At 35.2% G+C, this 24,083-nt stretch overlaps 1 protein-coding gene and 1 long non-coding RNA gene across 2 annotated transcripts in view; one reads left to right on the top strand and one right to left on the bottom strand.

Moving 5' to 3' along the window:
• SP3 (Sp3 transcription factor) overlaps window positions 1-24,083 on the bottom strand; it is a 60,471-nt gene that overhangs the window by 1,886 nt on the left and 34,502 nt on the right. Inside the window, exons 5-6 of the mRNA XM_047722191.1 lie at window positions 8,849-9,041; window positions 3,231-3,427 (exon numbers count right to left, since the gene is read on the bottom strand). Of these exons, the coding sequence (XP_047578147.1) occupies window positions 3,231-3,427; window positions 8,849-9,041 (390 nt within the window). The remainder of the gene's footprint in view (window positions 1-3,230; window positions 3,428-8,848; window positions 9,042-24,083) is intronic.
• LOC125095742 (uncharacterized) overlaps window positions 1,749-24,083 on the top strand; it is a 28,193-nt gene continuing 5,858 nt past the window's right edge. The window contains exon 1 of the long non-coding RNA XR_007125935.1: window positions 1,749-1,860. This is a non-coding gene — a long non-coding RNA (uncharacterized LOC125095742). The remainder of the gene's footprint in view (window positions 1,861-24,083) is intronic.

Consider the following 24,083-nt stretch of genomic DNA (forward strand, 5'->3'; position numbering starts at 1 on the left):
TTAGTTTCGTTAGCTGCCTTTTCAACATTTCTCTCCTAGATTATTTTTCCTCAAAATAAATCTGTCTTTTCAATGAAAAGCAATCTTCAAACATTATAAACTGATACTCAGATTAGACTTTAATATTTCAAATATGCCAATAGTTTGTTTTGAAACATCTGTTACAAGATACCATACAGCTAAAAAATGACCATCTGTAACATACTTCTTTAAAGAGTAGACTATTTTTTTGTTTTTGTTCTTGTTTTTAAGATTTTATTTATTTATCAGAGAGAGAGAATGCAAGCAGGGGGCAGGGCAGGCAGAGCAGGCAGACGGAGAAGTAAGCTTCCTAATGAGCAAGGATGGCTGATTGCAGTACTCGATCCCCAGAACCTGGGATCATGACCTGAGGTGAAGGCAGCCACCCAGGCATTCCAAGGGTATACTGTTTTAAGCTATATTTAAGATATTAACATGTCAAATCCATGATACTAAACCTTCAACTCTTAAATGTGAATTCAAGTAACTACACAGAGTACTTATAGATTAAAGCAAAAACACAAACTTGAGGTCCATTAAGAATGAGTAATCCCAGGAATAATGGAGATGGCTAGATGACTTGACTTTAGCTGGAATAGTCAAGAGCAAGCCTAACATATCATGACAGTAAAGTTAATTTAGGACCCTGATGCCTAAATTTACTCCCCAGCATGAATAAAATAGGTTTTTTAAATACAAAAGACAGCCTGAAAGTTAAATTAAAAAGTCAAAGACCTACTGCATAAGAGAATTACTGAAAGACAGAAACCAAAAGGCCAATCTAAAGGGAATCCAGAGAGAAATCATTCAATAAACAAGTCTTAAAATTTTCTTAATTTATTTCAAAATTCTTACCTATCTTGCTCTAGCACCTCCACCCTAAGTAGGTCCTCACCAGACTTCATGTCTGATCTATGCTCTGACGACACCTTAAGTCATTCCCTCTCCAATCCAATAAATCAATGCCAGACAAATCTTTAAATGCCAACTTGTATTACGGTGTAAAATTCCACCATTATACTAAGTGGTATGGCAATAATTTGCAGATAACTAAATAGTTTAAATTCTCTATTGCCTAACTTAAAAGGCCCTCTATATGGCTCAATCCACTTATTAACAGAAATGTGCTATATAGAATCTCATTTTCACTTATGGCAAATGGTCTTTTACCTCTTCTATTCACATACTATTCTATTCTTCTGCGAAAGTATTTCCCAAAGTTTCTCTTGGAATCAATCCTGAAAGATGCTCCATGGAAAATGGCACAACAATCAGAGGAGGCTGGGAAATGCTAGGCACACTACATCTCTCCCCACTTAGAGATCCAGTCTTGTTAATGTTCAATTAAAGGTCCTAAGAGGTGCTACCTCGAAGGTACGTGTAGTGACCCTGTTTAACCAAGTGTTTCCCACATTTATTTGATCAGACTTTTTTTCCTTTTACATTATTCCTTTCTATAACCTGCTGATCAAATTCCACACAGGAAAATTCTGTTATCAGGCCATCTTAAAGTCTACTATCCCAGCCCACTGCCCAACAATGCCTTACTATCCCAAGCAATAATGATCTCTGCCTCTGAGCATACTTTATCTACTTTCTTACATTATTTGTTGCAGTTTCAAACAGTTTAATAAACTCATCTACCTACCTAACAAGTGAGACAGAAAATAAAACAAGTAGAACATGTAATATATATACTACTACATACTTGACAGGTTGTTTTATATATTTAAAGACAACATAGGAGGTGTGAAAGCTGAGTCAGAGACAGCGTATTTGCCTAATCTAACAGAGAATCTAGATTTGAATCCAGATCTAGGTGACTTCAAAACCAATACTGTCTTCCTTTTTACCACGCTTCTTCCTTCTAAGCTCTCTAGTGACTGTAAGTATATATTTTTCAATCCTTCAGTGTTGAGCATAGACTGATAAACACCTTCACCATTACAAGGTAGAAGGAGAAAACTATCTCTAAGATATATTAACTCGGGGTTTAGTTTGGGTCATCCCTAGGCTCATTTCATATAAACACACATATCTTATAAAACAAATCAAAGAGAGTCTTTCCATCAGTAACACCTTGGTTATTCCTCAATGCAATATTTTTTGCTTAATTCACAGATATTAAAATGAGAAAAGGTGAAATGACTGAGTTTGTCAGAAAAAAAAAAGATTTATTCTTTATTGTAGTGCTGAAGAAGAATTTAAGAAAGGTTGAGTAAAAGCAGAGGGGCGCCTGAGTGGTGCAGCCAGTTAAGTGGACAACTCTTGGTTTCGGGTCAGGTCATGACTTCAGGGTCATGAGATCCGCCCTAGAGCTGACTCTGCATTGAGCCCAAGTCTGGCTCTGTGCTCAGTGAGGAGTCTGCTTAAGACCCTCTCTCTGTCTCCCTCTATCCCTTCCTACTCTCTAAAAGAAATAAATAAATCTTTAAATTGTTAACATAATAAACAAGAATAACATAAATGTGGCTTAAGACATTCAACGATGTTAAAGCAAAACAAAAAAAGTGAACTAAGAAAGGGGGAAAAAGCTAGCCAGAGTCCACATAAAATAAAATGTTATTTTACAAGGTAAGCCCCATGTTGGCTTATTTGGAATTACTGTTTCTTTTTCTTTTCTTTTCTTCTTTCTTTTTTTTTTTTAAGAAGATTTTATTTATTTGACATACAGAGAGAGAGCAAGCGCACAAGCAAGGGGAGTGGCAGGCAGAGGAAGGGGGAAAAGAAGGCTCCACACTGAGCAGAGAGCCCGATGTGGGGCTTGGTGCCAGAACCCCTGGGATCATGACCTGAGCCAAACAAAGGCAGACGCTTAACAAATTAGCCACACAGGAGCCGGGAATTATTGTTTTTAAATTGGTGTTGCTGAAGATAAAAACTGGATGTAACTCATCGTATTTTAAAAGATCCAGATCATGGGGTGCCTGGGTGGATCAGTGGGTTAAAGCCTCTGCCTTCAGCTCAGGTCATGATCCCAGGGTCCTGGGATCAAGCCCCGCATCGGGCTCTCTGCTCAGCAGGGAGCCTGCTTCCCCCTCTGCCTGCCTGTGATCTCAGTCTGTCAAATAAATATATAAAATCTTTATTAAAAAAAAAAAAAAAAAATCCAGATCAGTAAGGTAGGCTCTTTTAAAAAAAACCTTCAAGGCAGTATGTAGCCATAAGCATATAGCCATTTTTGTCTGTTAAAAGTAAATGTTAGTAACCTGTGTGTGTTCTTCTGTGCCTCTGTAATTCATCACTTCGAGTAAATCTTTTACCACAGAACATCCAGTTACAAACAAAAGGGCGCTCCCCAGAATGCCAACGCAGATGAGCTCTCAGATGTGAGGTCTTCCCATAGACTTTACCACATCCTGGTATATGACAAATGTGTTGCTTCTTTTTCCCAAGATTGGTACCTCTAAAAAACACACAAAGAATAATATATCTTTATATGAAAATATTCAAATAAACATTACCATAACAAACAAACATTACCATATCATATATTCCTGTGTTGAATTTCAAATAGAAGACATCACCATGAGGTCAATCAGAAACCAAGACTATTAAAAATCAATTTAATAAAAACTTATATGTCTCAAACATGTAAGTATTACATATTAATTTTACTTCAGAATTAATGTGATTGCTGTCCAAATGTAAATATGCTCAAGAATTACATAATTTAAAGGGACATTTCATAAAGAATTTATAAATAAAGCTATTATTCTGTCAGAACCATTCACAAACTTGATGCATAGGCCCAATCCACATTAAATTAATGTGGATTGAAGAAACTAAATGGTCTATTCAAAGTCATGATGTCAGCTAATTCAAAATTAAATTAAAAAAAATTAAATTAAATTAAAACCAAGAAATGACTGCATAACTAATCACAGGTACAATTAAAAAAACAATAGGCACCTAAACAGACTTTAACATGACTTAAGCATATTTATTCATATATTTGTATAGCCACACCCTGAGTATACACTGACTTGGGGGAAAATCAAAGGAAAAAATCTAGACAAAGCTATTGTCTCAACTCCCTTAGCACTGTATGAAATAAATATAAATCAAAATTATCTTTACAATTAAAATTCCCTCCATATTAACCATGCAAAGATACCCCTTATTCCACATCAGTGATATAATAAAAATACAGTTCTCCACAGTGCAAAATTTGACATTTGTTACATTTTAGTATTTGATACCAAGAACAAGGTTTGGGGGATATGTGCTTATTAGATGAATGAACACAAGTATTTTGGCCTAAGCAAGAAGAAAACTTTTTTGAGTCCAGAACTGATATTCAAGTAAGTATTAAAAAGTACAGAAAATGTCGTTACTCAAGCTCTAAAACGAAACAAGACAAATTAGGCTATTTACCGAATAAAAATAAATGAGTTTATAAAACACGGCATTTTAGACTGACTGTCAAAATCATATACACTTTGCAATATTTCTCTGAGATTAAAAAAAGGTTCATTTAAGACCCCCGACTTCCCCTCCTCCCCCAACCTCACAGTCTAGGTATAGCCTATAAACTTTCCATAAGCCTGCAAATCCTCCTTTATATATTATACCTATCGTTTTTCAAATTTTACTGGAAAAATGCATATTTCCCCACATTTATATTTTAATGTACTCACACTCAGTAGCATGTGAAATTGCCATAGGACAAACAGTGCTAAACGGTGCAGTGCTGGCTGTTAGATGCCATAGGTGTTCTGAACAGGGAGACATCAATGTGGGCTCCAGTAGTTAGAGAAGGCTTCGTGGAAGAGGTGGGTAGGATTTAGATAGAAAGGAGGGAAGGCATTCCAGGCAGAGGAATAGCATAAGTAAAGACAAGGAGGAGTCATGCTGTTGTCTTAAGGGCAAGGATGTCATAATCTAACACAATTCTAGTTTCTGCTCCAGTCCACCCCCAATTTCTACAACTCTCTTCCAAGAGCTGAGTTGAGTGAAACAGGTTTTTCTGGCTCACCTGCCAAAGTATTAACCAAAGCCAGTATTTCCATTTAATTTAGCTTTTAAAATTTATTTTATTCTCAAACAGCCCTAAGAAAAAGAGCAATGTTTGTGATTATTGGTGTACAAAACAATTTTACATATTGTGTTCACCATAGCAATTTCACAGAGAACCCAATTCACTTCACTCTTGTACCCATGGCTTCTTGCCTCAATGCTAAGCATACCACTTCAGTGAATTGATGTGCTTTTATAAACTCAAAAGTGCTATTTTACTAACTTAGCAAAATTTAGCTTAAGAGCACTAATAAAGCACAAGATTATAACAAATTACAGTAATGAATCTGGGTTCTCGAAGAACCAAAACTCCCAGGAAAGTTATTTTCAATTGAATCATAAGAAAACAGAAATACTATTTGAAAATGGGATCGGCATCTAAGGAAAAAAAAAATGGGGACAGGGACGCACACAAATATATGTAATGTAAAGGAAAAGCCCAATACCCAGGTCCAAGTTTCTATTTAAAAAGGAAATTTTATTCAAGAAAATCTAAGTATGCTAGATATGGATTTATGCCATATGATACAAAGGAAGAGAACTGATTTTCTCAACAAATAAAAAGATAATAAAAGATTTGGCTGTTAAGTTTTCTTCTTGATTTGCATAATCAGACCACTAAAACCTACCATACAATCTAGAAAAAACAATTTTAAGTTTCTATTCCTGACTGCCTAAACTTGTTCTCAGTAATTTAACAATGCCAAGACAGAGTGACACAGAATAAATAAAGCTAATTCTCAGTATGGGAATTAAGAAAAGGTAAGTACATCAAGTACTTTCTTTTGCTTGGGATGGGAGAAATGAGACATCAACTGAAATGCTGACAAAGAAGAAAATTTTTAAAATATGGATTGATGTTTAATCCACACAAAACCCACATAACAATAATGCCTTTAGACTTTACTTTATTAAAATTGTCTCTCCCACTAGAGTAAAAGGTTTCTGAAGGCTGGTTCTGCTTAATAAATATTGGTTAAATGACCAGACGAATATAATTTTTAAATATTTTATAACATAAATATAAAATATACTAATTATATTTTACACCTTGCTCAAAAAGGTAAACAAAATTTTGTCCTCTGGAGATGCCACTTTATACATACATACAGATACATATATACACATATATACATTTAGACATACACATATATATGTGTATATATACATATAAAGAATATGGCTGAGGGGAAAAGGCCAATATTCTAAAATTTTTAAAGTACTGCCTATTTCCCCTTTGCAGAACACTCTCGAATGTGCTAGATTTACTATATGCTATGCACCTATTAATTTGAAGCAGCAACTGCCAATGATACAATTGTGCCTGTCATGTATGCTAGCTGAAGTCTGTTCAAATGAGCTCTAAGAAACAATATAGTTTTTTCTTAAGAACTTCATCTTTGATTGCTTAGAATAAGTAAGTTTTTAAAAAAAACAAACTCACAAAAGTTCTAGGGGAGAAAAAAGTTAAGTCTCCTTATAAGGTATTTCATAAAAACTGACCAACTAAAAATTTTGTGCATAAAACAAAGTTTGCAAAATTTAAGTGATGAAACTCTTCTCTTACTTGTGTTAACAATGCATTATGCAAACCACTGACAAAGTTGAAAGACAGTGTAAAACTAGGAAAAAAATATCTGCATATATGACAGTTAAACACACAAGTTGGTTAACAGACTAACAAAAGACAAATAATTCACAAAAGAAATTTTAAAATGTTAAAATAACATACCAAAAAATGAATCTCACAATGCAACAAAAAATATACTAAATGAAACAATAATGAGGAATTATTTTTCATCTGTCAGACTTTAAAAGGTTTTAAAAAATGTGAAATCCATTATTGGCAAGGGTGTGGGAAAGCAGATACTTTCATACACCACTGGCAGGAGTGTAAGTTGATACAGATAGAAAGCAGACAATTCCCTCTGATCCAACAATTTCATTTCTGCCAACTTACAATGATGTAGTAATCAGGCAAATGTGCAAAAATGTACGTGTCAGGATTGGCATGACAATAACAAACTCTCAAAAAAGATGTTTAATTCTTATGCATCCATACAGTAACAGAACAGCCATTAAAAAATTGATGTAGACTCTATACAGTCTTGGAAATATGGTCACAAAGATTTTCAAAACAAGAGCGGACATGTAAAACAGAAAGAATAAGATGATTCTACTTTAAAAGATATGTAAAGTGTGGAAAGATATATAAAAAAATGTTATAATGGTTTTCTTGATGTGGGATAGAAATCTGGTATTCTTTTAATATAAAATTTTGTGTTTCTCAAGTTTTATGAGCATGTTTTAGTTTAATAAAAACCAATCTAAAGGATTTTCATTTTTAATAAAATGAATAAAGTAAAACACCGGCCAGACTTTGACCCTCAATTAGATGTGACTTTCATGAACTATTTATCTTGAAAATTATTCTAAATATGAGAGTAAATTTCAGAAAAGTTATCATCTAACCAAAATTCCACATTTACTTATTTAAACTGACCAAAACATTTCAAAGAATAAATAATATTTCAAACAATTAAAATAATTACCAGTACATACAAATACCTAAGGATCAGATGCAGAGAAGCAAATCCACTTGTGAGGCAATAAGTATAGTGGTTAAGGTTCTGGAGTAAGACACTGGGTCCAAAGCCCACTTGCATGTTGCTCTTAAAAGTCATTTAATCTCTCTGTGCCTCAATTATGAGACTTTCTAATACTCCCAATGTTAGCAGTTATTAGTCATTATTACCATCACTGCGAATGGACTGGCCAATGTGCAAATCAACAAATAGCAACAACTCAAAGACAAATAGAAAGGCTATTTCTAATAGATCAAGTTCATTAACTGAATTAATAGTATAGTCTATTTAAGCAGTGCTTCTGAGAGAGAGATATTAAGGTTTTTCACTATGACTAGGGATTTGATCTCCATGTCTTTACAACAGTTTGTAAGTTTCTGCTTTATGTATTTCAAAGTTATGGTGAAAACTTTGTTATTATTAAGAAGCCTACCCTTATTTATTCATTTGACTATTTTCACCTTAATCCTTCATTGCCTAATAGTAACAGTGCTATCCAAGTTTTCTTGTTAACATTTGCCTAATATAGCTTTTTCCATCCCTTTATCTTCAACATTCCTGTGCCAATTTATTTGAGATGTTCCTTATAATCAACATTAAAGCTGGATTTTGTTTTTTTAGATATGATCTGAGTTTCACGTTCTTAATTATTAAGCTTAATCCATCTACATTTAATATAATCAGTGATCTATTTTTAGTTTTTCCCATCATGTTATTCTGTCTTAACGTTCATTTTTTTTAAAGCACTGAATTGAAATACTACAGTGCCACTTTTTAAAAAAATTCCATCATTAGGCTTATTATTCATTTCTGTTGAAAATAGAAAATGTTTATGCTTATCAACTATTTCTGAACTTCTTATTTTTACATAACTGCTATTCTCAAGCTAAAAATCAACTTTATCTGTATTTAGGCAAATCTCATTACTGTTTTGCAAACTGGCTAATTTCTGATATGGGCCTATTAAATGGCATCTGCTACTTTTTTTTAAGGCAAATTAAATAACTTAAGTTTTTAAAAAGGCATTTAGATCTGATAATTCTATCATATATTTGTCCTAACTCTGCCACACTCATACAGACATACACACAAAATGATCGTGTAATGAGTAATTTCCCATAATTAAGTGATATAGCATGCAGTATTTCAAAAATTAGGGTGATGTTATTAGCAGACTTAAAAAAAAAAAAAAAAAAAAAAAGGTATGTTTCATGTGTGCATACCTCCCACCACCTTCTTTACAGTTGGGACAGGTGCAAGCTACCCTCCGAAGTCTTTTTCCTTCTTGATGTTGTTGGTCCCCTTCTTCATCTACCACCTGTACTCTTAAGTGTGTTAGATCATTGGTATTCAATGTAGAATCGCCACTGAGCTGCCACTCTTCAGGATCAGGTTCTTCTTCCTTGATCCTAATATCTAAAGAAAAAAGCAAATACAGATGAGAAGCAGCCCACTGGCCCAAAAACCATGAGATCTGAGCTTCTCAAAGGTAAAGTGAATACTAGGTAAAAAGTCAAAACTCCCGTTGTGGAATATAACCATTGGTCCTTATTGTGACTTATTCTTTTAAAACTATTTCTATTTTATTCTAAATATCAAATAATTCAGCCAAAAAAGGGAATAAAGCCAGCATGTGAGCTTGCTTCTTAAAAGAGTAAGAAAAACGAGTAACTTTTTTTTGAGGAAGCTGAATCAATTCTGAAACTTCAATAATAAATCAACTAGTCAATAAATCCAACAGTCAATTCAGATTAGAACAGATTCTAATGCCTTAAACCTCTTTTTCATAACCTGTATTAATTAATTATCCCTATCTATATAGATACTATGTGAATGCAAAAGCAGGGGTCATTCATTTGAGTCGGTTTAAATTAAGTCAATCATTACTAAAATATCTAAAATGGTCATAATATCACTGTGAAGAGGGGACAGAAATATGAGAGATGGTTTCCATTTTCAAGTTTTATTACAAACCAGACTGGGAAACAAAATGAGGATGCAATGGTAAGGAAGAGAGGACATGGCATCAAGTTACGTCATTTTCTCGGCAGACCCAATCATCTTATTTATATTGATAATGATAGATAACATTAGAGCTTTTTCATCTCAGAAAACTTTTTTAAAGAAATAATACAGGATTTAGAACAAATACTGAATATAACCATCTTTGGTAAAAAATTCTTATAGATTATCTTGATTTTTGTAAACTAAAAATCTTAACAAAACTTATTATTTTAGATCTGTATCAGTCACTAATAATTGGGGCAAAAATAGCCTTAAAAAACCAAATGTGCCTAGAAATTTCTGAATTTAAACTAATGAAAACTGAATATATATTCAACAATCAGGAAAATGCCTCAAACAGTTTAAAACTAGTTTATCAGAATAACCACAACTAAGAATCAGGGAGAAAAGTAGGAAGAAAGGGGAGTCTGGCCTGGGCAACAGGGTAAATAGTGGTACCATTCACTAAGACAGGAATACTGGAGAAGGTCCAAGTAAAGGTAAAGGAAAATTAATGAGTTCAAGGTTCAAGTCCATGGAGTCTGAACTGTTTATGAGACATACAAGTAAAGAAGTTGGACCTACAACTCTGGAGCTCAAAAAAAGAGGCAAGGGCTAGAGATATAAAAATTATCAGTATAGGGACACTGGGTGGCTCAGTCCTTATAGTTCTGGCTCAGGTCATGATCTTAGGATCAAGAGACAGTCCTGCATCAGATTCCCCGCTCAGTGGGGAGTCTGCTGGAGATTCTCTTTCCCCTTCTCTCTCTGCCCTTCCCCTACTTGTACACACTTGCTCTCTCTAAAATAAACAAAAATCTTAAAAAAAAATTTCTCAGTATAGATACTATGATGGAGTCCATCCAAAGAAGTAGGTGAGATCACTCCACTACTATTAATAGGATGAGAAAAGAAAGTAGCTTATGAGGAAGACAAACATTTAAGGAACAGGTAGAAGAGGAAGAACCTGCAAAAAGGAAATTAGTATCCAGGAAAATGTGCTACATCAAAGAAAGGAAAGAATGTATTTCAAGGAAGAAAGTAGTCAACATAAAATACTGCAGATAAATGAAGAAACTAAACTAAGAACATGGGCAAGAAGTGAGAAAGTGTTTAATAATAAGTATAGATAAGTTTTTCAAGAAGTCTGATTTGAGAGACAAAAACATGGCAGTAGCTTAATGGGACCAAAAAGGAGAGTTATGGGGAGGAGTGTTTTGTTTTTAAAGACAGGAAAAACCTGACCATGTTTAAATGCTTATAAGAAAGATCCATTACAGACGACAAACAGGTCGAACATACGGGACTGAAGTCCCTAAAATGTGAGGAGGGGGATGATAAGCCACAGCACTTACAGGTTTAACTGATGGAGCACAGCCACAATTTCCTCTATTACATGAGGTAAGATACAAGCACATTCATTCGTCCAGTAAATAATTAGCTACTATGTGCCATGAACTGTGTTAGACTCCAGACCCAGACAGATTTCGACAACTGGAAATTAGGGGAAAACTGGTTTCTCTTTCCTCAGTGAAAGGATGAAGAATTTGACTATGTATAAAATTCCTCCAAATACACAAAATAAATGAGTACCGGCATCTGTTCCTTTAAAATCAGGTATCCATTTGCATCACTATGACAAAATAGTTAAGTACTTGCATAAATACTGCATAGTACACTAGCTTTATGAGTTAAATAAAAAGACATAGTATACGGATATCACATATCCAAAGTTGCGTAAGTATGAAGTCCATAAAAATGAGGAATTTTATCAGATTTTTTTTTTTTTAAAGATTTATTTGACAAAGAGAGGTCATAAGTAGGCAGAGAGGCAGGCAGAGAGAAAGAGGGAAGCAGGCTTCCTGCTGAGCAGAGAGCCCGATTCGGGGCTTGATCCCAGGACCCTGGGATCATGACCTGAGCCAAGGCAGAGGCTTTAACCCACTGAGCCACCCAGGTGCCCTTCAGATGTTTTTAAAGCTGCTTGTCTGACATTATTGTGACAAGACAGCAGGTAAAGGAGGATAAAATATTAATATCAAGAAGGGATAAAGGAGTCTAGAGAGAAGAAAAGATTTACAGACCTAAAGAAAACAAAAAAAGCAACTGATAAGAGAGGGCAAGAATGAAATACAACTTGACTGATTCCTTTCCTTTTGCTAATTCTCTTACTAGAATCTACAAAATATATTTAAACAATGTGTCATGGACATGAATATTCACAGTTTAGTTTTCTTTCTACTGACTCCAAATACAACCTAGGCACATAAAACTTAACATACAAATTGAACACATCTGATGCACCCAACAAACTTTCTCCTTGCATCCCCTTAGTTTTACAGCATTACAAGCCACCTAATTGCTCAGTCAACTCTAGGGGACTCCTGTCAGTCCATTCCCAGCCTCTGGTCTCCCTCTTTTGTCAATTCATCTTCTCCACAATTTCTAGAATTTTCTTCCTAAATAAAAATCTAATGGCATCACTTCCCTAATAACCATATTTATACTAATTCTCTATTTTCTACAGTATAAAGACCAAACTCATTAACTTGGTATTTAAGAATGTTCTCAATCTGGCTTCAACCAGCTCTTCCAACTTCAGTATTAAAAACAATAAAATTCTCATCATTTTCAAAATATATGCCCTTTCTCAATGTCACTCTTAAGTGTGTGTGTCTTGCCTAGACTGTTTTCTAGTTCTTTCCTTTTTTTTTCCCTAACTAACCTCCATTTATTCTTCAAGGCTAGTTCAAATACCATCTCCCTTATATATGTAGAGTTATATTTATTGGCTCATATATACATCCCTTTAGATAATGAATGCTTCACTCCAAGGTGCTCAGAAAATACAATCTAACTAAATAAATAAATCTTCTCTAAGGAGGAACTTCCAATATAGGTAATAATCTACCTGGAACTTCCAATATAGGTAATAATCTACTTGGAAAGACTTTGCCCTCTACTTTTCTATGTTCCTTCTATCTGCAAATAATACATAAAGAGAAGATTTTTATAAGATTAAGAGTCATTTCATGGGGACAAGACCACAAAGTGCTCACTAAAAATAGTAGATTAATTGCCCAAGAACCGTTACACCAATTTTTAATCACTTCACTTGCTCATACACAATCTGGGGTATTTTAGAATCTTAATGATAATATTAATTAATCCGATAAATCCAAAATAATTCCCCTTTGCCAACTGCATACCAGGTGAATTACAGACACCTTAAAAATAAGTCTCTAGTACTAGGTGGTCAAGGTTACATCTTCCTCAATATCTTAGTGTAAATGTTAGGAATATATTTTTTACTGTGCTCTACTAATGTCCTACATGTGGTACCTACTTTTCTTAGAAATCAACAATTTATAAAGACTCAGAGGAAGGGGAAATAATAATCCATTAAAAGGGCCCACACAAATATGAAATGGTTCCTATTATTATTAGGTATCAGGAAAATAAAAAATATCACAATGAGATATCCTACATACCACCAAGACACCTAAAATTCAAAACAGTCCAGGCCAAATGCTGGAAAAGCAGTGGAACTGAAACTCTCCCACACTAGTGGTGGGTGTGTAAATCAGTATAACTTTGGAAAATCTTTTGACCATATTTTCTAAATCTATCTATACTCTGATTCTCAAGCAATTTTACTCCAACAAAAACGTACACATGACACCAAAAGTAAAATTCACCCTAAAATGAAACAATTCCAATATCCCCTAGTATTGGAATGGAAAATAAATAATATATTCATTCATACAACAAAATGTTAAAACAATGAAAATTAATAACCTATATGCAACAGAAATGAATGTCACAAATATAATTTTAAACAAAAGGCTCACATGCACATGCTTTCTCTCTCAAAATTCCATTTATATAAAGCTCAAAACAACAGGTAAAACTATTGTATGGTGACTGCCTACCTTTCAAAAGGGGTAATGACTGGGTACAGGGAGACTGCTGGGTTGTTGGTAGTATCGTATTCTCTTGATTTGGGTGGTAATTGTTCCTAAGTGTTCATTTCATGGAAATTCATCAACTTATACACATATGATTTTACATACTCAATATACGCATATTCAATTACACATCAATAAGTACTTTCTAAATATTTTTTTAAAGATTTATTTATTTGACAGAAAGAGATCACAAGTAGACAGAGAGGCAGGCAGAGAGAGAGAGAGAGGAGGAGGAAGCAGGCTCCCTGCTGAGCAGAGAGGAAGAAGCAGGCTCCCTGCTGAGCAGAGAGCCCAATGCAGGGCTCGATCCCAGGACCCTGGGATCATGACCTGAGCTGAAGGCAGAGGCTTTAGTTTAACCCATTGAGCCACCCAGGAGCCCCCATTCTAAATAATTTTTTTTTTAAGATTTTATTTATTTATTTGACAGAGAGATCACAAGCAGGCAGAGAGGCAGGCAGAGAGAGAGGAGGAAGCAGGCTCCCTGCTGAGCAGAGAGGAAGAAGCAGGCTCCCTGCTGAGCAGAGAGCCCAATGCAGGGCTCGATCCCAGGACCCTGAGATCATGACCCGAGCCGAAGGCAGCAGCTTAACCCACTGAGCCACCCAGGCGCCCCCTAAATAATTTTTTAACGTGATCTATAAGAGATTACTTAGGAATTCTGGATCAGTCAACTTCTTTTGTTGTGGCTTCATCTTTAGCTCCTATATAATCAATTTTAACACCTTCCCCCAACATAGGAATTTAAAACAAAACAAAACCCTTAAGATGAGTGTGCTCCATACTGAGTATTTACCCTAAAGACACAAATATAGTGATCCAAAGGGACACATGCACCCAAATGTTTATAGCAGCAATGTCCACAATAGCCAAATTATGGAAAGAGCCTAGATGTCCATCAACAGATGAATGGATAAAGATGATGGAGTGTGCGTGCGCGTGTGCGTGCGCATGTGCGCACGCAGAGACAGACAGACACACACACACACACACACACACACAAAAGAGTACTATGCAGCCATCAAAAAAAAATGGAATCTTGCCATTTGCAACGATGTGGATGGAACTAGAGGGTACTATGCTAAGCAAAATCAGTCAATCAGAGAAGGAAAATTATCATATGATCTCACCGATATGAGGAACTTGAGAAACAAGAGAGGATCATAGTGGAAGGAAGGGGAAAAAATGAAACAAGATGAAACCAGAGAGGGAGAAAAACCATAAGAGACTCTTTTAATTTCAGTAAACAAACCGAGGATTGCTGGAGGGGAGGGGGATGGGAGGGATGGAGTGGCTGGGTGATGGACATTTGGAAAGGTTATGTGCAATGGTGAGAAAAAAAAATTTTTTTAATTAAAAAAAAAAAAAAGTGTGCTCCAAAAAGTCCATAAATTGAAATTTAGAATATAATGTTATTCACTCAGTAAGTATGTGAATGATGACAATGTACCAGTTACTACTGTAGGTTCTAAGGATAAAACAGTTACCAAGAATGTTCATACCTTTATCAAGTTTCCTTTTTAAGCTGGAAGAAGACAGAACAAAGACACAGTATTTTAGGTGATAGTGTTACGGAAAAAATGGTAGAGAGAGGCAGGAAGTAAAAGGAGTGAGGTACTAGCTATTTTAGAGTAGTCAGAGAAAACTGCCTAGAGGCAAAGGATCAAGGTGGAGGAAAGTATTCTGGGTAGAAGGAAAAGCAAGCTGGATGTATGCTTGGTATATTCAGGGAAAAGCAAAGAAGCTTGTGTGCCTAGAATGAAATGACTATGGATAAAGTACAATTTAAGTGGTAAGATCACAAAGGTAAAAATACGGGGGAGATAAGATTATATATGATGTTACATATTGTATATTACCTCACAGGCTGTTATAAGGACTTTACATTTCATTTAGAGTGAGGGAAGCCACCAAGGGATTAAGAGTTGAAAGGTAATATATTTTAAATTATATTTTTATTAAAATAAATTCATGATCACTCTAGCTACTGCACTGAAGAAACTTTTGGGAGGCAAAGGCAGAAGTAGAGAGACTAATTAAATTAGGAAGCTACTATATAATTACCAAAGCAAAAAATGATAGTGGCTTAAAACTAAGGCATTAATGAGGAAGTAGTAAGGACTGGTCAGAGAAAGTATGTATTTTGTAGGCAGAGCCAAAGACATTGCTAACAGGTTTAGTAACAGGGTTTTTTGTGAGGTGTGACAACAAGAAAGGAATTAAAGACGATTCTAAGGGTTTTTTCCTGTGTCATTCACTGAAACAGGGTAGACTAGAAGTAGAAAAGATTGTGGGAGAGGAGTGCCAATCAGGGTCCCATTTTTTAATACAAAAGTTATGAGGTGCCGAAGACATAACCAAATGATGATACTACTCAGGCAGTTGATGGATCTGAAGTTCAGGTAAAAGTATGGCCCAGAATTATAAATTTGGACATCATCAGCATATATACTTGGTTATTGAGAGTGACCTGGAATAGAGTACAGATAGGAGGAAACTCTAGGGTACTTCAAAGTTAAGAAGTAGAAGAGATTAAGAAGAACCAGCCAGTGAGACAGGAGGAAATTAGTGTTCAAAAGCAAGGGATGCAATCATTTCAAGAAATAACATAATCAGAGGTGTCAATGCTTGAAAAAGTCAAGTAAAATGAAGACTAAGAAATGACTTTGGGTATAAAAATGTAGTAATCACAAGTGACCTTGACAAAAGCTGTTGCAGCAAAGAAGTTAGGACACAGCCCTGCCTAGAGTAGATCCAAAAGAATGGAAGATGAGGGGCGCCTGGGTCGCTCAGTTGGTTGAGTGAGCCTTCAGCTCAGGTCATGATCCTGGAGTTCTAGGATCAAGCCCCGCAATGGGCCTCCCTGCTCAGCAGGGGGTCTGCTTCTCCCTCTGCCCTTCCCCCTCTCATGCTCTCCCTCATTGTCTCTCTCAAATAAATAAAATCTTTAAAAAAAAAAAAAAAAAAAAAAAGGAAGGTGAATTGGAAACACGTATATACAACACTTCCTAAGAGTTATTTTGGGAAAGCAAGCATTATAAAAATGTCACTGAAATTCCTAAGCTAGCCAACAAAGGCAGATTTAACACGTCTAGCGGCAATACATGTATAAGTACACCAGCAATACAAAAAATGAGTATGCTTATTTAAATATGACTTTGGGTACATAAGGAAAGCCAAGTTTAAATGCAAAAAAATTTAAGCAATGCATATAGAATAGATTTGCATACACATTTAAGAACTTTTATAAACAGTATTTTTTAATTATATTTACTCTCTACCTCAAAATGTTTAAATTTCCTTTTCATCTGGCCTGGTATATGACAGTACTATCTCATGATTATGGTTGTTTTCAAGGCCTACCCTAATAAAACAAAGGGATACAGAAATGAAAAAAAATTACCTATGTATCTGGGCAAGACTTGAAGGAAAAGAGAGAAAACGGGACTTTAAACGATGAAATACACACAACACAGATACACACACACGTGATATGGTTACACAGACTAATTTTCTTGCATACCCTATTGACAAACACAAAAGTGAAAGAATGATACAGATGAAAATGTTATTAATACACTTTAAGTACAGAAATACCAAAAAAGGAGAAAGAATGTGATAGAAGCAAAATCTCCTGGGGTACAGAAGTATAACAAGGGTTTAGATGAAACTAACTTCCCACAGCCACCACTAAATAACACTGTTAACTTTAAAGAGTCTGGCTGCTTTTGTGTATTAGGAAGATAAAGCCAGCCAGTGGTCTCCAAATCTTTCTGACTGTACAGCACTATTAGTAAAGCTGTGAACATGTATCCCACTAATATTAATTAAGCATGTACACTCTGATTATAAAATATTGTGAAACACAAATACAATAGAAGATAAACAATTTTAATTGATTATAAATTACAATAGATGAATATTAGGTAATATGCCACAACAAAGTATTTAGGGCAAGATTCAATGTTATCAAAACCAGACAGAAAGTGATTACTCTGCCATTTTCTTGTTGTTTGGTGATACTTCCATTTTTTTTTTCTAGTCAATCCATGGTTTCTTTACATGGATATTAAAGTCCACTATGAAGGTTACTCAGTTAAAACCAGAATATTAAATCCATCTAACTCAAGCATATATAAACAGCAATATGCAGCAGCGTGCTAAAAGCATGTAAAAAGTGAGGGAATGAGCAGGCTTAGCATATGTAACACAAACACAGCTGACGTGGAATTAATGAAGGCACCAACAGTAATCTGTATAATCAATATTAGTTAAGCATTAATAACTCAGGGCATGCCTAGATTTCTATTAAAAATATTACCAGAAAACGCTAAATGCTTCCTCCTGAGACTAAGTGGCTAATTTTTTATCAATAGAGCTAATAGAATATTTAAAATACATTCTTAACTGGCTTATCAAGTCTGGAATATGCATATTTAATTTAAATAACTAACACTAGGTAAATATGAATTATAGTACTGTTGATAAAATGAGATATTCTCCTTTATCAATAGCATATCATTAGGATTTTGTTGGTCTTATCAAAGGCTTTCATATTCTCTGCCTTCAATTTTTTAAGCCCTGATGAAATTACTTCATTTGATTCTAAAGTTTATTTTACATTTTCCCTTTAATCAGTTTCACCTGCCATTAAAAAAAAAATCACCTAAACAGAATTACAGGATAATCCTACAAGATCTCATATATTACTTTTAAATAGATTTTCACATTCATAACTATTCAAATTCCTAAGGACATGTCAGAGCTACCAAGCCTTTTTTTTCCTATTTTTCTTTCAAGGAGATAGTTTTCAATTATAGACATGCATTCTTATAAATACAACTTCGTTAGCATAATCAAAAGAAGTTAACACTTTAGGGGATAGTTATAAAACCAAATTTTATTCCTTTACCTATTTTAAACAAAGTATATGTACAGGAAACAATCTCTTTCCCACAAACCGTATCTCCCCAGATTTGGATTGTTATTCTTCTATGACTGCTCCCTTCCCCCTATTTAAAATTAATCTTTAATTTCATCTCAACTGATCTTTTTTAAAGTCTCCCTTCTACTTTTTTATAGCAGTTTTCCAAATTATCTTCAAAGCTTTTCTACCCAATTGGAGATTATACAACAGGATTATTCATCCTAGTAAATCTAGAAAATACAACCTTTTACAGAATATACACACATGGATGTAAACACAACTAGAAATAACTGATTTTTCTAATATACCTTATAGAAGACCTCATTTTACAGCCATACCACAAATTTATAAGAAAAAGGTCACATGACTTAAAATTAATACTCTGTAATAAAATATTAATTTTAAGTCTCTGTTAAGGGAGTAGTGTTCTATCAGATGATAATGATAACAACCAGCACTTAAGATTTACTCGTCAGAACTATGGAAAGAACTTAGATGTCCATCAACACATGAATGGATAGGGGCGCCTGGGTGGCCCAGTGGGTTAAAGCCTCTGCCTTCAGCTCAGGTCATGATCCCAGGGTCCTGGGATGGAGCCCCACATCTCTGCTCAGCAGGAAGCCTGCTTCCTCCTCTCTCTCTCTCCCTCTCTCTCTGCCTGCTTCTCTGCCTATCTGTGATCTCTGTCAAATAAATAAAATCTTTAAAAAAAAAAAAAACAGACGAATGGATAAAGAAGATGTGGTATATATATATATATATAATGGAATACTATGCAGTCATCAGCTAAAATCTAGCAATTTGCAATGACATGGATGGAACTAGAGGATACTATGCTGAACAAAATAAGTCAATAAGAGAAAGACAATTATCATATGATCTCCCTGATATGAGGAATCTGAGAGGCAAAGTCGGGGGCTTAGGGGGTAGGGAAGGAAAAAATGAAACAAGATGAGATCAGGAGGGAGACAAACCATAAGAGACTCTTAATCTCACAAAACAAACCGAGGGTTGCCAGGGGGAAAGGGGTATGGAGAGGGTGGCTGGGTTATGCATGTTGGGGAGGGTATGTGCTATGGTGAGTGCTGTGAAGTGTGTAAGCCTGACGATTCACAGTCCTGTACCCCTAGGGCAAATAATACATTATACGTTAATTTAAAAATTTTTTTTAAATTTACTTGTAAGCACTTAATATATATTCTTACCTTCTACATAAGAAAACAAGGTTAATAGTTTGAAGAAGTTAGAAGGCACATAATTAAAAGATGGATAGAGCCAGGACATAAGACAAAGAATTATGCGAAACATACTGCAAATACTGCTAAAAATCGGTTCTCTACCAGGGTTAGTTCCCAGGAACAGCAGCTTAAGTTAGCCTCCCAACATATGAATATGTAACTTTAACCGCAGTTTGATTAAATCAAATTAATGTGACTTAAAATCTGGGTAGGATAAAGAAAATGCTGTGTATATATAACATTGTGGAATATTGTACAGCCTTAAAAAAAGAAGGAAATCCCGTTACATGCTACAACATGGATGAAATTTGAAAACATTATATGCTAAGTTAAATAAGTCATTCACAAAAGAACAAGTGTTGTATGATTCTTCTAATATGAAGTATCCAAAGTAGTCAAAATTACAGAAACAAAGTAGAAAGGTGGTTGTAAGAGCTGGGAAGTGGAAAGGGGAAATGGATATAGAATTTCAGTTTTGTAAGATGAAAAGTTCTAGACATTTGTTGCGTAACAGTGTGAGTATACTTAAACACTAGAGAACTGTACCCTTAAATATGTCAAGATGGTAAATTTAATGTTATGTGCTTTTTACCATAATAAAAAAAAATCTGGAAAAATCTCCCTGTTGCTTCCCACCATAGAGGACTTCATTTTAAGAACCTCACAGATAAAATCTTCAATGTCACAGATAAGAAGTTGAGAATGACCATAAAGGAACAAATCGTATATTACTGCAGACAGTATTCCTTCCTAAAGCTCATCCCTTCCCCTGTAAGTTTTAAGAACTAGTTTTCCTCTGTCCTTCAGGTTAAGAAAAGACTACTTTAAAGTTACTCCAAAGTTTAAAAAAAAGTTGTTCTCCACCACTTCCCCAGGTTAAAATACCAAAAAGGATAATACTTCCCAATAATCCTTGACTAATAAGAAACAACAAGAAAGCGATTTGTTACGAGGAGTTGTCACAACTCTCACTATTCAAATCTCAAGAGTACCAAAACATTCATCCTAAAAGTAGATTCGGTTTTTGGATACAACTAAAGATGAACTGAAATCACATATTATGAATAATATTAATTAAACTGGGAGATATAACACTGCTCTCCATTCAAAACAAACTGACCATAACAAACTAGATCCTACAGAAGTTTACCTCCTTACCACCTAATCTAAATACTCTATCCCTGATATAAGGGAACACCTTCCTAGTCTAAATAGTTAAGGACAAAATTACACTTTAAAAAATATCTTTTTCTGGGCACCTGGGTGGCTCAGTCGGTTAAGCATCCAACTTGTGATTTCAGCTCAAGTCATTATCTTGTCGGGGATGGGAGGGGTAAGATTAAGCCCCATGGGGCTCCATGCCCAATGCCCAGTGGGAAGCCTGCTTGAGATTCCTCCCTTTGCCCCTCCTCCACTCGTGCTCTCACTCTTAAATAAATAAATCTTTTTTTTTTAATCTTTTTCTTCAGTCTAGTAAAAGGGGGGGTATATATAAAAACAGCGAACAGTAAGTTATGTATGTATTTTTTAAGCTCACCTAACAAATCCTATTCTCAGTTTTCATGCCACCTACCCAATAAACGTATCTTCTTCCATGTTCATACACACACACACACACACACACACACTCACAAATATTTTTGTTTTGTTTTGTTTTTTGTTTTTACATTACTCATCAAGAATGCAAAAAAAACAGGGGCACTGGGCGGCTCAGATGGTTAAGTGTCTGCCTTCGGCTCAGGTCATGATTCCAGGATCCTGGGATTGAGTCCCACATCGGGCTCTCTGCTCAGCAGAGAGCCTGCTTCTCCCTCTCCCTCTCCCTACTGCTCCCTCTGCTTGTGCACACATGCTCTCTCTGTCAAATAAATAAATAAAATCTTAAAAAGAATGTAAAAAAAAAAAAAAAAGCTCTGTATTGGTTTTATTACTAACCCAATCTCATTTCACGTTGCAAGAAAACTCTTCCAAATTACATGGTTTGCAATTATCTCTTAAAATATTCCTTTTCTTAAAAAAACAATCATTACGGGGGCATCAGTCAGTTTGGTGTTGGACTCTTGATTTCAGCTCAGGTCATGACATTGAGCCCTGAGCCTGCTTAAGATTCTCTCTCTCCTTCTCCCTTTGCCCCCACCTCTCCTCTCAAAAAAAAAAAAAAAAAAAAAAAAAAGGCCATCACAGAACAGATTTCAGTTATGCTTTTTAAATACTACATATTATTACCATAACTTCTTTAAATACAACAGCAATGGCATATAGCATAATATAAATTCATTTTCTCAAATTTAAATACCCTGGAGGCTCTTTTCATTAAGTTTTAATTAAATTAAACATTGGAAAAGAGTATTATTATTACTTCAATGTTTAATTATTTGCACACCATTTTAAAAATAACATCAAAAACTTATAAAATTCAAAACCTTCAGGGCATGAGCTGTTTAGAATGGTAGTTTATGAGGTAACTACAGGATACCTACCATACTTTGAATGGAAATCTCTCCAGAATTAATTACACACTTACCTACTTTCTTTAGCAGGTACCTGAAAATGTAATTTAATCTTTGTTTAATGACTCCAATTCATTATTAAAAATAATTTATGGTATTAGACAACCTCTGGAACACTGCACTAAAGTAAGTCCAGAATTCCAATTTTGGGTTTTTTTTGTATCTATTCAGGTTTTTTGTCTCCTTCCCAACTCTAGCTATATCAACTCTCTCCGTCTCCCAAGCCACATACTGACCATCCTTTCTAGTGTTTATGTTCTAAGCCAGTTTGAAACCTGGAAATCAGCCAGGATTGTTAAAAATTGTGTATGAATACTGGAAAAATTAAGCCTAAAGAATCTGAGGCTTCTCCTAAGAAACCCAAACCCCCCAAAATACACCACAGTGCCTATACCTACTACAGCACAGGGGCTTTCAAACTATCCTTAAAGCACACTATAAACTTTAAGTTCATTGGCATTGAAGATATATAAATCAGAGCAGCCCCATAAAGTCAATTTTATATACTGGGGTTCTACTGAGACTTCATTTAAGGATGTCTTCTCACCACTGGTCTAAACCTAATGTGGCTATCACTACATGGGCAGAAAAACGAATGGTTTAGGGTTTTTTCCCCCCACCCCACTCATTAAAGAGAAAGAAAGAAAGAAAGAAAGAAAGAAAGAAAGAAAACAAAAGAAAAAGAAAAAAACTCCATTTAAACAAAAGATTCCCTTCCCTCAACTGTTTTAGAAATCCTTGTTTTGGGGTACCAGGGTGGCTCAGTTGGATAAGCATCCAACCTTGGTTTCAGCTTAGGTCATGATCTCATGTATCATGGGATCAAGCTCCATGCTTAGCGGGGAATCTGCTTGGGGATCCTCTCCCTCTGCACCCACCCATTCGTGCACTCTCGCTAAAAATAAATAAATCCTTAAGGATTAAAAAAAAAAAAAAACCAGAAAGAAAGAAAGAAAGAAATGCCTATTTTCCCCCAAGGATTATTTACAATACTTTCTGTGTATTTTCAACTATCTTAATTTGAGTTGCTATCATCAGAAATAGGAAATCATACCACATATGCATAACTTTGAACAGTTATTTTTAGTTGTATATTACAAGTTTCATTTTTTTCTATGTTTTCCTTTGTCTTCTACCTACATAATCTCTTTGCCATATCACCTATGTAAGAGGGCACTTAGTCAACTGCGTGGGCTTGGCTATTATAATAAATAAAAACCAAAAAGCTACATCTCAGCAGTTTTATACTTTGTACACTTTCCTTTGTGTAATTCCCTCAAATTCCAATGTCTTCAATTCAAACATTTAATGAGCACCTACTGTGACTAAAATTATAACCTAACACATCAAGCATGACTAGTAAGGCTGTGCTATAGTAACAAAGAATCCCAAAATCTCAATGGCTTAACACAACAAAATTACTTATTTCTCACTAAGTTTACATGTCCAGTTCAGGTTGGCAGAGGGGGATCTGCTCATCAGTCCTTTAGGAACCTAAACTCTAGCCAATACATGCTTCCAAGACTGCCTTGACATGGAAGTATAAAAGGGAATGTAGTAAATCACATCCTGCTTTTTTTTTTTTAAAGATTTTATTTATTTATTTGACAGAGAGAGATCACAAGTAGGCAGAGAGGCTGGCAGAGAGAGAGGAGGAAGCAGGCTCCCTGCTGAGCAGAGAGCGCAATGTGGGGCTCAATCCCAGGACCCTGGGATCATGACCTGAGCCAAAGGCAGAGGCTTAACCCACTGAGCCACCCAGGCGCCCCTCACATCCTGCTTTTAAACTTCCATTCACATTTTACTGGCCA

Source organism: Lutra lutra, chromosome 3 (genome assembly GCF_902655055.1).
Source record: "Lutra lutra chromosome 3, mLutLut1.2, whole genome shotgun sequence".
Lineage (NCBI taxonomy): Eukaryota > Metazoa > Chordata > Mammalia > Carnivora > Mustelidae > Lutra > Lutra lutra.